Genomic DNA, 13,959 nt, shown 5'->3' with positions numbered 1-13,959 from the left:
TACTTTAACTTATTGAACTAATTGTGTTTGCATTAAGAATATCCAAGTTAGCTAGATATCACTCTTAAGTTACATGTGATTTAGTTTTCATACAAGTTCGATACTTTACCACCATGTGACCTAATTGTTCGATTTAGTTCAAGGGTAATCTTTTTGCATGCTTTATGTGTTTCTTGAGGAAAAGCAAAGAATTAAGTGTAGGGGAATTTGATATGTCGTAATTTGATATGTCAAATTAGACTTCCCCGCTAAATTTAAGGAGTGTCCTTGTGCTATCCAGCCTTTAAAAATTTAACCATTTACTTTTATTTAAAAAAATTAATTTTTTTCCTATTTAATTTGAAAATTAGATATTAATTAATAAAAATATATTTTTGTATAATCTGAATTATTAAAAAATTTGATTTAAAAATTAAGTTAATATTGATAAAATATAATCAATTTAGCTATTTTTTTATTGTGTGATTATTTTATTCATCAATGGTTAATAGGGTTATACACCGCAAAGTTCATCAAGTATAAATCCATTAAAATATAGTAGAAGTTAGGTAGAATTGCTATATCGTACTTTAGTTTTTAAATTAGATAAGTAGATAGATTAAATTTTAAAAGTACGAAAAGTACAAGAACCGATATTAGAAATTAGACCAAAATATAATTTAATCTCTAAAATGACGTGGCCCCCTATATGCCAACGAGTACCATCCACTTACATACAATAATTATGCACACTTCCCCGGTTTCTCCACCACTATCAGTTTCAGAATAGGAGAGAAATGGCGGAGGAAAAGGCGAAGCTGGTGAACGATGACGGCGTGGGAGCTGAGAAGGGAATCCTGGAGGTGAAACCCAGCCCCCAAAAAGGTCTAAAATCGACACTGATTGACTGGTTGGAGCAGTTGATAGTTAAGGTTATGTATGATTCTTCTCAGCCTCAACATTATCTATCGGGTAACTTCGGTCCTGTTCCTACCGAAACTCCTCCCACCCATAATCTTCCTGTCAAAGGCCATCTCCCTGTAAGCTGATTTAGCTGAAACTGATTGTTATTTGGATTCACTTAATGAATTAAATAGTTACTTTTTGTTTTCAATTGCTTATTATTATGTGATATTAGTAATATAATATTTTCTGGGAATTTTGTATGTGTTTTTCCAGGAATGTTTGAATGGTGAATTTGTAAGGGTTGGGCCTAACCCCAAGTTTCCCCCTGTTGCTGCATATCACTGGTATGTTTATTTTCAACTCTTCTGTTTTTTTTTTTCTTGTGAATTAACTTTCATGGTCATCACTTCTAATTCTTTGTTCTTTTTTTTTCTTTGTAATTTCTTTGCCTTCCAGGTTTGATGGAGATGGGTATGTTTGCTTCAATTTAACCATTTATATAGCACTACTTCTTTGCTTTAGTTGCCCACTGGTTCTCTGATTAACTGCTTTATGTATTGCTCCAACTATGTGGATGCTTGTCATAGTGCCAATTCAGATCTTTTTCTTTGCTTCTTACCTTTTACTTGATGTGGTTGCACTTGAATGATAGAACAGAATTAACATAATGTAACCTGTTTGTTGATTGTGGAATTTATAGAATGATTCATGGTCTGCGCATCAAAGATGGAAAGGCAACATATGTGTCTCGTTTTGTCAAGACATCGCGTCTTAAACAAGAAGAGTTTTTCGGGGGGTCAAAATTTATGAAGGTATATTTTGCAAGTTGCCTTCTTGACACGAATGGTTGAAATTATTCATTGTAATGTTAGCTAAGTTGTACCGGCTATGTTTTTATTCCACTAAGCTGCTTCTAAGTAGTGGGGCTTTTTGAAAACTAAACAGCAATGACTGACCTGCAGTTAGAAGCTTTAAGTTCAATTTTAACTGTGTAAAACCTCTATCGCAAATGCTTGGCATGTCGCTATCCTCCTCTTGAATATGATATTTTTCAGGTTGGAGACCTTAAAGGATTATTTGGATTGCTCATGGTCAATATATATAAGCTGAGAGAAAAGGCTAAAGTGTTAGATTTATCATACGGGAATGGAACAGGTAATTTTGTTGAGTCTGTTTCTGCTAAATGCAAAGATAATGCAATGGATTACATGTGATGTTCCATTAATACACAGTTGCACAAATTTTTTAGAAAGGATTTTATAGCTTATGCATTTGTGCTTTGTCTCTATTGAGTGCTAGTATTTGTATGCTCTGGTGTCTGTTCCATATAGAGAGAGTAAAGATATGGCTGCATGGTTCAAAGATCCCTGTTTTATTTCTCCAAGCCTTCATAGAAAGGAAATGTTAGTAGAACATTGAGTGAGTTAGAATGTATTATAGATTACATCTTCATTCTGATCCATTGAGTTGATGTGGTACATTTCCAGATGGGGGCTCTGAAACTTATGTGTCCTTTAATTTATTTCATGATCCTTGGCAGTGGCACATATATCCCTTAAAATGCAATCTGAAAACAATTTCACCCTTTCCATTTTTTTGTTGTTGCTCATCACTGGTAGTTTACCTGTTTTAAAATATTTATCTTATTGATGTGAGACTCTGACCTGCCATATCATAATTGAACAGCTAATACAAATCTCATCTATCACCATGGGAAACTTCTGGCACTTCAAGAGGCCGATAAACCTTGTAAGTTTGTCTTCTCTCTTTCAGTTCTGTTAAGAAAGAATGGGGGTTTAAGGATGCTAACATTCACATCTATTTGCATTTCTTATTATTTCTTTGATGAAGCTTGGGTATTAAATTGTATTGCCTGTTATAACAAACAGATGTGCTCAAAGTTTTGGAGGATGGAGATCTCCAAACTCTTGGCATGATTGATTATGACAAGCGGTTGGCACATTCCTTCACTGCTCATCCAAAGGTTGATCCAGTCACTGGTGAGACACATTATTTAAAAATGAGATAAGTTATTAGTTACCTGTGGTGAAACACTTTTGATTTTTGATGTTTCTGCATGCAGGTGAGATGTTTACTTTTGGTTATGGACACGAAGGGCCACCTTATATTACATACAGAGTTATTTCAAAAGATGGTTTCATGCACGACCCAGTACCAATAACAATATCAGAACCAATCATGATGCATGACTTTGCAATTACTGAGAATTATGCAATTTTCTTGGATCTTCCCTTGTATTTTCGACCAAAGGTATGCCACTTTCAACAGAAATTTCTGTTTATTTTTCTATCAGATACCAGCTTTCAAACTCTTGTTGAGGTTGATATGTGACTTGGGTGCCTAAAATGTTCTATGATTCATCAAGAACTTTTATTTTTGGTGGGTAATTAAGACTATTGATGTACCATAATAGAATTTAGCTTCTGACATCATTGTTGAGAATCATAGTAATTGCATCTTATGATTGTTGACATTTAAATTTTCAGGATATGGTTAAAGACAAGAAGCTGATATACTCATTTGATGCTTCAAAGAAGGCTCGCTTTGGTGTCCTTCCACGATATGCAAAGGATGACCTGCTAATCAGATGGTTTGAGCTTCCTAATTGCTTTATATTCCACAATGGTATTGTATGCATTTTATATTTTTTTTACTCAATCCTTTATTTATACCTACTTCCAGTTTGGATAAAATTGTTATATGCTTAATATTTTATCAAGTACATGGATGGATTAGACACTTAACTGCTTTTATGATGTTCTGTTTCTAGCGAATGCTTGGGAGGAGGGAGATGAAGTTGTTCTGATCACTTGCCGTCTTGAGAACCCAGATCTGGACATGGTCAATGGGGAGGTCAAAGAGAAGCTTGAAAATTTCTCAAATGAGCTGTGAGAACTCTGACCTCTTATGTGCATATTCAAATGATCTTTGTACAAGGTTGTTTCTCATTCTTATCATTTAAATCAGGTATGAGATGAGGTTCAACATGAAAAGTGGTCTTGCTTCACAGAAGAAACTATCAGCTTCTGCTGTGGATTTCCCGAGGGTGAATGAATACTACACTGGCAGGTACATGATCTAAATAACATACTGTTTGATATGCTTACCTTCTTTGATCGAAGTTTATACTTCTGACTTGTCATTTTTTTCCATCTCTTGTGTGAATTTAGAAAACAAAGGTATGTGTATGGAACCATTTTGGACAGCATTGCGAAAGTCAAGGGAATTGTTAAATTTGATCTGCACACGGAACCAGAGGCAGGAAAAGAAAAGATTGAAGTTGGGGGAAATGTTGTTGGGGTATTTGACTTGGGTCCTGGTAGATTCGGTTCAGAAGCTGTTTTTGTGCCTCGTGAGCCTGGTACCACTTGTGAAGAAGACGATGGCTACTTGATATTCTTTGCACATGATGAAAATACTGGGTATGTCTCTCCCTTACTCTTGCCATACACTATCTGAGTATTTCCGTTTGCTCGGTCTTTTCTGACTATTGTTTTTGACTGAACAGAAAATCAGCAGTGAATGTGATTGATGCAAAAACGATGTCAGCAGATCCTGTTGCAGTTGTTGAATTACCCTACAGGGTTCCTTATGGATTTCATGCTTTCTTTGTGACAGAGGTTAGTAAAAGCATAACAAATAATTTAACATCTAGAGATGATAAAATCTTTCTGCTTTTCTAATTTTGTGTGATTTTTTGGCTTTTGCTTCCCGTGGAACAGGAACAACTTAAAGAGCAAGCATACTAGAAATTGTTGGAGACTTCTATTTTCAGACAAATTAAGAGACAAGACACATTATATCACCAGTTGACAGCAGTGTTGTTGACAACTATTTTTTTTTTTTCTGTAAGACCAATAATGCTTCTCCTGTATTATACACATTTATAACTGTCTTGGGCATGTAAAAAAATACCATATATTTTAAATTTTAGCCAATGGGAAAGGTCTTCATTTGTATAGAGTTATTGGGGCCAGGGGATGATATTTGGCGCTATTCATGAGCCTCCTCAAAAGGTATCAAGCATGTAATGCATATACCTCTGTTTTCCAGGAGAGCGTTAACCAAAAATCTCAATGCCTCAGATTTGTCTTTTTATCATTTAGACGCGTTTCTCATATAAGAACTAGAAAAATAAGAGGAAAGGAGAGAAGCAACAGCAGGAAGCATTTATACATTATTAAGGCCACACTCATGTAAATGCTAAAACTCTTTAGTCATACGTAAGTTCTGCTTCAGTTCACAAGTTCTAATATAAGTTGTTTCAAATTATACACTTTTGTAGGTAGCACGATACCACACATTATCTTTCTACAAAGGGATCAATAGGAGGAACAGCAGTGTGTGGATAAAACCAAAGACCACATACTTCCCCATATGATAACCCCTTAACCAAACCAAAGCCAAGAATGATTTGCCTGAGAGACGCCACTCTGGGAAGGATTCCGCCACCCAACATCTAAGGGACAAATACCTCCAGCGCTGCCTATATAAAAAAAAGACTCCATTAGATACAGAGACATAAAATGGACATGAGTTACCAAACACTAAACATGCAGAGCGATGTGGGATAGAGTCACCCACCTCAAGAAGGAATCTCATTTAATTGAAGGGGACCCATGTTGTGCCCCATTCCCTTGCACCATATCCCTCTGCTGGTGGAAGTAGTTACCCGTCTCAGCATCATTAGATGATAAGTGGGGTGTACCGTTACTTAAAGGCTGTGCTTCATGCAAATCCTTAACTAGTGACACATTTCCCTCTTGCTGTCCGTAGAAGGAACTCAAATTTCCAGTACCACTGGAAGATAAGCACTCAAACCCAGATAAGTAAGCTGATTTAGCTGAAATGTTTTCATCTGAATTCATACCCTTTTCTGAGTTAGGACTGGTGATGTGATCATCCAGCTTCTTTTATTCAGAAAACGACCTCCACTACCCCTAGCCCTTCTCATAGCATGCAGATGCCGTGATTCATGAAGGTATGGCTGTAGTCAATGCCAACACAGTTTCAGTCCTGAGCCTCTCTAATTATACATTTCTTCCAACCACAAAGAAAAAGAAAAGCCTAAAAGTACCGGTTCTACCTTTCTAACTTTAATGACTTTCTTTTCAAGCTCAGCCTTGGCACGTATTTGTCTTCGCCTTAAAATTCCATGATATTGCTTTGCATTTACATAAACAGGCTCCTCTTCCATTTGAAGAGGCAAAGGCATTCTAGCATGATGCATTCCATATAGTGGTGACACCTAGCACATCATAGTTGGAGTTATCCAAAATGTGGACATCACAAATTTAGGTAGCAAGAGAATGCAATAAGTTCATTGGTTGCATGTGGAGTAATGTGATACATACAGACATCTATTAAACCTTCGAAATGATAAGTTCATCAACCTACATCCCCAGTAGTGAAAACACGTGAAACTCATTTGAAGATAATTAGATGCAATAACTCCCTAAAATGAGAGCTTTTATGTCAATGACCAACAATAATTATGCCAAAAACAGTTCAGATAAATTAAAAGAAAGAGGAAGGGTAGATGATAGTCACATAAATTAGATGGTAAAGTTGCTCTTCGATAATTACACACAATTTGTGAAACAATTAGCAAATAAAGTTTGAACTATTAGTGAACAAGGTCACTTTGCTTCCAAGAAAAGCAAGAAGATGGTACTCATTTGCTTGAAATTCTAAGTACAATTTTTGACACACTGTAACAACTTTACATGGAACAAATGAGCCATGATCCTAAGTAGAAGCATCACCAATGCAAAAGCTTTTGTTAAAGTATACAAAGTGATCTAATGAATTCTAGGGCAAAAGGATACAAGATATTCTAATAATCAGATGCCTCTATCTACTACAAAATAATAGTCGATAAATTGTCTTTTCCTGCTATTCAATACAACTCAAAACAAAAGACTCAGATCATACCATTATTTGTGGCCCATATGAAGCCAGTATTCCACTGTACTGCGAATCTGAACAGGGGTAAGATTTCAAGACCTGAAAGGTTTGAAGCAAAATTTCTTCCGCAGTCAAAGTGAGACTCAATATGAACTAATAGAAATTTAAAGAATAAAAAAGTAGTTTGACTGCTAAAATACATGGATGGATGCATGTCAGTGCAAGCTCGTGACCGCTCCTATAGGTATGGTATGTAAATGTGTGAATGGGTTTGTCTGAGTAAGAGAGAGAGAGGACTTACAATTGAGTGGCCAGCTAGTTCCATTTGGGAATTTGGTTCAAGGTGTTCAACCAATGTAAGGGGGGCTGCAGAAGGGACATGCTTGAGGGCTGCAGAAGGGACATGCTTGAGATATTGTTCATCATGTCCATTTCGCCCATCTGATCCAGAAACAAAGAATACATCAAAATGTAATGAGTACATGGTATGAATCAATTTTTATACAAGAAGCAGAGATATCACATGGCACTAGTTATTATTGTCACATGGCACTACGTAAGAAACTGAGACAGATCGTATAAAGTTATTAAGACCACTAAAAACGACGCTCCATCGATACCAAATTACATAATTCACTAGGTCCCAAAACTGATGTCTTGTTAGCATAAAAAAAAGAAGCATCATCCCATCTTTAACTAATACGAGAAATCCAAGTAGTGATCCTACACTAATCAGATTCTCTTAACTGGATTACCTCCATCTGCTGTTGGACCATTTTTTTTCTCTGCAGAGGTTGACTTTGAAGCAGCTTCACCTAAGAGGTCAATCCCTACTGCTTTCCACCAGGGCTCCAAGGAGGCAGTTGAGTTCAACACACTTTGAGCACCATGGTGCATCCGTTGATCTTCATTCCGCGGTTTTGCTGGCATTATTCACTACTTTACTCTGGGAATCAGAAGCCCAGCCCCTTAAAAAAACAGAGAAACGGACACAAGAAATGAACAAATACAATTTAGAGACCTAATTAACAAAACAGAGAAACAGAGTGAATTGAAGTCCAGCTGAACTTAATACAACTAAGTAATTAGATTTCTAATTTTGCATTTTGGGCACGACTAATTCTAGCCCCCCATAAATCGTGTAAATATTCTTTCCTCCAATTTTCTCATAAACCAAAGACGAAACTCACATAACATCAAAGAAGAAAAAGAAAATTGACGAGTTGAGTGATTAAAAACCCTAAAGTAATCGTCTTCGAAATATTGGATCAAATCTAGGGAAAAAAGAAGAAGAAGAAAGATCATTTCGAGAGGAAAAAGTTGAAAAAACAAAAAAGAATATTTGGATAAATGCAGAGGACTTACTGTAGGAAAAGCATGGAAGGAAGAGGGGCTGAAAGGATTTGATTTTGAGAAGCAAAGATCACAGAGATTGGTCCATTTTGCGCTCTATCTATGCAACCTTAACAGAGACATGGCGACAGGCATTGATTTTCTTTTTTAATGGGTAGGCGGCATTCAAATTTTTTTTTCTTTTTTTAATTCTGCAGCACGTTCAAATTTTTCACATTTCAATTTGATTGATATACAAAGGTCTGATTTTATTAATTATGTATTTTAGAAAAATTAAAAAATTAAATTTTTTTATATTTGGTTTCGTATTTTATAAAAGTTTAAAATTATATTATTTTTCGATTTTTTTGAAAGAGTTAATTTCGTTTTATTTTATCAAAATATAAATTTTGCATTTTTTATTAAAAATTATATGGTATTTTTCATAATTTAAGTTTTAATTATAAATTTTAAAACGATTCCTATTTATGAACCACAAAATAATTAAGAAAAAAACATGAATAATAAAAAAAATATCTTATCCGAGTGACATGTATCTATACCTAAACCTAACAGTGCAAAATAGGTTTGGTTGTGGACATTTAAAATTACGAAAAGAAAGCAAGCTGAAGATCAAACTCAAATATGTTGGATTGGTATTATGGATAAGCAATTAAGCACGTAGTGGAAGTTCCAACTTACAACAAGCAGCGGTCCCACTAATATTCATCACTTAAATCTATAACTTTTTTATTACTTAATCCAATCCAACCAAACTAACCTTTATATGCCTACATTTTATACCACTTCATAATATCGAATATAAATATATAGAGAGAGAGAGAGAGTTTTGATTAATTAACTTCAATTAAAATAAATTAATTGAAAATTGAAAATTTCTATAGGGAAAATTCTCTTTCTAAACCCAAAATTTTCAATTTGTTGTTAAATCCACGGAGAGTCAAACGGTTTCTACAGGGAATAAACTAATAATAAAAATGGCCATCGGCCAGCACCACCATTTTTGTATTACATGAATAAAATATATAGGCAAGCTGAATGACCGGCAAAAATCCCCCTTCTTGATGATAATCATTAAGAGACACATGGATTGATCCAAAATTGATATTTAAAAACAAACCCCACTTTATTATTTTTTTTTTCATTTAAATATCATTTTCGTTTGTGTTTAAGGATAGCGGCCCCATTAACATTCTATAACTATCATCACCCTCTATATTATATTTATTTTTTTAATCAAATTAATAAGTGGGACATTAATTTAATTAATTTTTTTAAAAGATGTTTTTTATTTAAAAATATAAAATGTTGATTATTTTTTATTTTTTTTGTATAAAATCTACACACAAAAATTTAAATATGTTATACGGTACGTTTGAATGTCTCTCACGTCTTCTCGTATGAGCACCTCTTGCAACCATGAAAAAGGTATCATCGTGATGCCAATAAGAATGTCTATTACATCAAATCCAATCTTACTATGTTTCAAACTTTCCAAGGTAACCAATTTCGAAAAAAGTCATATTTGGGCCAACCTCTAATTTGGGTTTAAATTTGATAATACTAAAGGTGCAATCATAAGATTAAGGGTCCACTACCCCAAGCCCTCATTCATATGTAAATAACTCTTTTTAATAAAGAGAAAGGAACAAGACCAAATGCATAACCTATACTCTACACATAATTCTAAATCACTAATTTTAGTGACTCTTCACACTATCTAGGATGTGAATCACCTCTATCCCAATCATTCTCTACATCTCTTATGATGTGAATCACTACCTTTGTATCATCCAACACTTTAATAACTTTATTATTATAACAAAACTCAAAATAGATACAAAATCTTAATTTTACCATTTCAAAATTTTATTTAATATTTATATATTTTTTATATAAATGTACTTTGATATAAGTTCTTTTTTCACATTTATTTATAAGACATAAAATAGATAACTTGATTGGACTCACGCTAACACCTAGACACAATTGTCAACTGACACTACAGTCGCTTATGAGTCGGGTCAAGTCAAATTGAAGCCCAACTAAAAAATTTTAAGTCCAAACTCATTTTTTAGCCGACTTGTCGAAAAAGTTCATTTCACCATTCAAAATTTTATAAAATATTTAAAATATTTTTAATTTATATTTTTTATGATTAAATTTAAATAATAATAAAAATATTACTTAAATTAAACCTGATTGGAGATGCAAAAATTCTTATCCAAGCCCAACTTGAACTAGGCGAACTACTTTACCCTTGCATTGGTCTAACCGGCACTAACAATGACACGTTTGATACGCATACAACATGTCATACTTAGGACATATGATGGGGCCCACCCTTTTCAGTCTTGCCATGTTTTCATCATTTTTATTAGGGTAAAATATAGAGTTTTTTTTATCCAAATAATATAAAAAACAATTAATTATGAAAAAAAGTATAGAAAACAAAATAATTACGAAAATAAGTATTTGTTATAGCGTTCTAACGGTACTGCCTGATATATTGGCGGCACCTGACGAAAATGTGATGATCTAAAAACTTCAGGGACCTTATATGAAAATTTTCCTTTTTAATTGGCAGCTGAAAAGACGCTTGAAGGGTGGTGCTTGACAGGCACTAAATTTTAAAAGGGTAAATTACACCTTAAACCCGTTATTTATTATTAATTTTTATTCTCCTTTAACACCAAAAATAGATTGGCCTCTTATCAATTAGTCTAAAAAGTTTTTCTACCAAAAAGTTTTTTTGTAAGTAAGTCGATTCCAACTGGAAATGAATTTTATTTATTTTTTAAAAATATTTTTTGAAAAATAAATAAAATTCATTTCAAGTTGGAATCGTCTTACTTACAAAAATACCTTTTTTTTGTAGAAAAATATTTTAGACTGATTGATAAGAGGTCAATCTATTTTTAGTGTTAACAAAGGATAAAAAATAATAATAAATAAGAGGGTTCAGGGTGCAATTTATCCTTTTAAAGTTTGGTGCCGCCATTTTGTAGGTGGCACCCTTTGAAGTGTTTTTTCAACACCTAATTAAAATGGGAAAATTTATGTAAGGTCCCTGGAGTTTTTAGATCATCACATTTTAGTCTGGTGCCGCCAATATGTCAGGCGACATTGTCAAAACACTGTAGCAAATGTCTATTTTCGTAATTATTCTATTTTCTATACATTTTTCGTAATTAATTATTTTTTATATTATTAGGGTAAAAAACCCTAAAATACACCATTAGTCATTAAATTATGAGTAATTTTTCATTTGGGCTACTAAAATAAAAAAAAGTTACAGTTTGATTACTCAACTATTTAAAAGTTTTCATCTAAGTCACTGTGTTGTTAAAATAAATGATATATGGCTTCCTTTGTTTGCACTACCTACATCAATCAAAAGCTCTTTTTTCCGTTTCTTTTATTGTTGAATTTTTTTCATGAAACAACTTTGGACATTACAAATTTGCAAACAAAAATATAAACAACTTTTTTTCTCCAATCTCTAACATTATCTGTCAGATTGACTTAGATTTAAGGTATGTTATTCTACTCATTGATGAGTATTGATTCCACCGTACAAATCGTCGAATCACCGCTTGGAGCTTACTGGCGAAACTTTTTTTTTTTAGAAAAAACTTAATATCCCAAAGATTTAAATAAAAACTTTTGAATAGTTCAGTGACTTAAAATGAAAACTTCCAAATAGTTAAATTACCAAACTGTAACTTTTTTTAGTTAAGTGACCAAAACGAAAACTTGTCCATAGTTTAGTGACTAATGGTGTAGTTTATTCTTTTTATTTTTAATATGTAACCCTGTTCATCTTGTCGTGCTTCTTTAACGACATTATAACGTTTCCATTGCCCTTGAAACGATTACATAATAGTTTCCACCCTACTAGTCGTATTAGTTTCTTCGCTTTCCTGCATTTAGGGGTGTTCAAACTTCAGTTAAAACAGAATTAATTGACTGAACTAATCTAATTCGGTTAATTGGTCAATTAACAGATCTAATTCGGTCGAAAGTCGGTTAAAGGTTTTTTGGAATTTCAATTAATGATTAAATTGGTTCAAAATCGGGTAATTAATCAAAGTAATAAAATGTAATAAATAATATTATATATTATATGTATTAGGCTATTACTAATTCGGTTAATTAGGTCAAATAAACATTATCAATTTATCAATTTTATATGTTTTATACTTGTTTTAACAAAAAATATATATATAAATTTCAGTCTAATGGAATTAACCGAAATATTTCAATTCAGTTAATTTTTATATTTAAAAATTTCGGTTTGATTAATAATTAAAAGATTAAAAGATTCAATTAATTCGATTAATGCTAATTCAATTTGGTTAACTGACCGATTAACCATTTGAACATCTCGCATGCAAGTAAATTGACTTCTCTGCTAATGTGGTTAACATATTGTTATTAAATTCATAAATAAACATAGAAGACTGAAAATATTTGTAGTAATGTTGGTAGTTATAAATTGAAGGGTAATTACATTTTAAGTATCTTAATTCATGCAATTCATATACTTCTAATTTTATCAAATTATATCATTGGATTTCTTTTATGAATAAATTACTTATGGTAACTTAATTAAATAATTTTTATGGAAGTGCTCGTTTAAAATGCATACATGACACAACACAAAAATTTCAAATTTGATTTTATTTAAAAAATGTATCGTATATATTTTACAATAAAATTAATTAACAAAATTTGTATGAATGATTCAATTTATTAATAATAGAAGTTGAATGATATAATTTAGTCAAATAAAAAGTTTGTTACTGAGAATTGAAGTTAAATTCAAAGCTAGCCTAAATTAAATTTGAAGCACATTATTTTTCATGTCTAGTAAATTGATTTCAGTGAAATATAACAATTGTTATTCTCATACTTATCCATAATTGACTTTTATTATATCCTTATTTGCATTAGGATATGTCGCAAGTTTAGAAAATGCTTGAACAATAAATTTGTCACTAGCGAGTCAGAAAGTCACTTGTGAGGATGATTATCCAAACAACAGATAGTCCAATCTTCATTGTGAATATGAAGTTGTTTGGTTACCAAACATCACGTAGGCTTAACTGTTTTATCTCATTAGAGTTAGAATGAATTATAAGACCTGTCCTATCATAAATATCTTTGCCCCATCAAAGACATCCCTCCATGCACTTTATAATAATGGCTAGATGACAAGTTCAACACATTAACACTATATGACACATGACTTTTGCTTGTAAATACTCTCAAGAATGATGAAGAAAGAATCAACCCTTCAAGAATACTAAGCTTACATTTTATCTACACACTCTCAGCTCTCAGTCTTCCCTCAACAATTACATTTAATATTTTAACAAATATAGACTTGTTTAGATTTTTCAAAATATACACAAATTGACTTATTTGTATTTACATAGGTAATTTATTTGTATATTTGAATTTAACTAAAGTAATTATTATCATAAATACATTTAACTATACAATTGTTTATAGTTTGTGTGGATATCCTATTGGTTACCATCTTTTGCTCATATACCTTCGATGAACCGCGATGAGCTTCATGGGCTGGATTTGTATGTGAGGAACGACACCTATGCGCCTAATGGATTGATTACTGGAAGGCTCATCTTTAAAATATTGTGGAGGATGCATGATCTTGAATTATAATTTAGCACAATCAATGGCATACTTTGACTGATATATAACCCATAAAAAATGGTATCCCACTGGCGAAGGATGGCCTTCTTGACCTTTGCAATGTCATATACC

At 32.7% G+C, this 13,959-nt stretch overlaps 2 protein-coding genes across 2 annotated transcripts; one reads left to right on the top strand and one right to left on the bottom strand.

Annotated features, from left to right (window-relative positions):
* Positions 1-720: 720 nt before the first annotated feature.
* Positions 721-4,869, top strand: LOC107950632 (carotenoid 9,10(9',10')-cleavage dioxygenase 1). Its single transcript, XM_016885517.2, has 14 exons — positions 721-1,019; positions 1,159-1,229; positions 1,342-1,356; positions 1,586-1,697; positions 1,941-2,040; positions 2,572-2,634; positions 2,775-2,885; positions 2,969-3,156; positions 3,393-3,531; positions 3,677-3,794; positions 3,874-3,975; positions 4,077-4,328; positions 4,415-4,526; positions 4,629-4,869. The coding sequence occupies exons 1-14, from the start codon at positions 777-779 to the stop codon at positions 4,653-4,655; spliced, it is 1,653 nt and encodes a 550-aa protein (XP_016741006.1). The 5' UTR covers positions 721-776; the 3' UTR covers positions 4,656-4,869.
* A 187-nt stretch (positions 4,870-5,056) lies between these two features.
* Positions 5,057-8,361, bottom strand: LOC107950640 (nuclear transcription factor Y subunit A-1). The gene is made up of 7 exons (XM_016885527.2): positions 8,179-8,361; positions 7,569-7,781; positions 7,115-7,254; positions 6,841-6,912; positions 5,993-6,154; positions 5,491-5,893; positions 5,057-5,392 (listed from the first exon to the last, which is right to left on the bottom strand). Exons 2-6 carry the CDS (start codon positions 7,741-7,743, stop codon positions 5,771-5,773), a joined length of 672 nt encoding a protein of 223 aa, XP_016741016.1. The 5' UTR covers positions 7,744-7,781; positions 8,179-8,361; the 3' UTR covers positions 5,057-5,392; positions 5,491-5,770.
* Positions 8,362-13,959: the final 5,598 nt, after the last annotated feature.

Source organism: Gossypium hirsutum, chromosome A08 (genome assembly GCF_007990345.1).
Source record: "Gossypium hirsutum isolate 1008001.06 chromosome A08, Gossypium_hirsutum_v2.1, whole genome shotgun sequence".
NCBI lineage: Eukaryota > Viridiplantae > Streptophyta > Magnoliopsida > Malvales > Malvaceae > Gossypium > Gossypium hirsutum.
The sequence above is the reverse complement of the archived record's forward strand: the minus strand, read 5'-3'. Positions and strand labels throughout refer to the sequence as shown.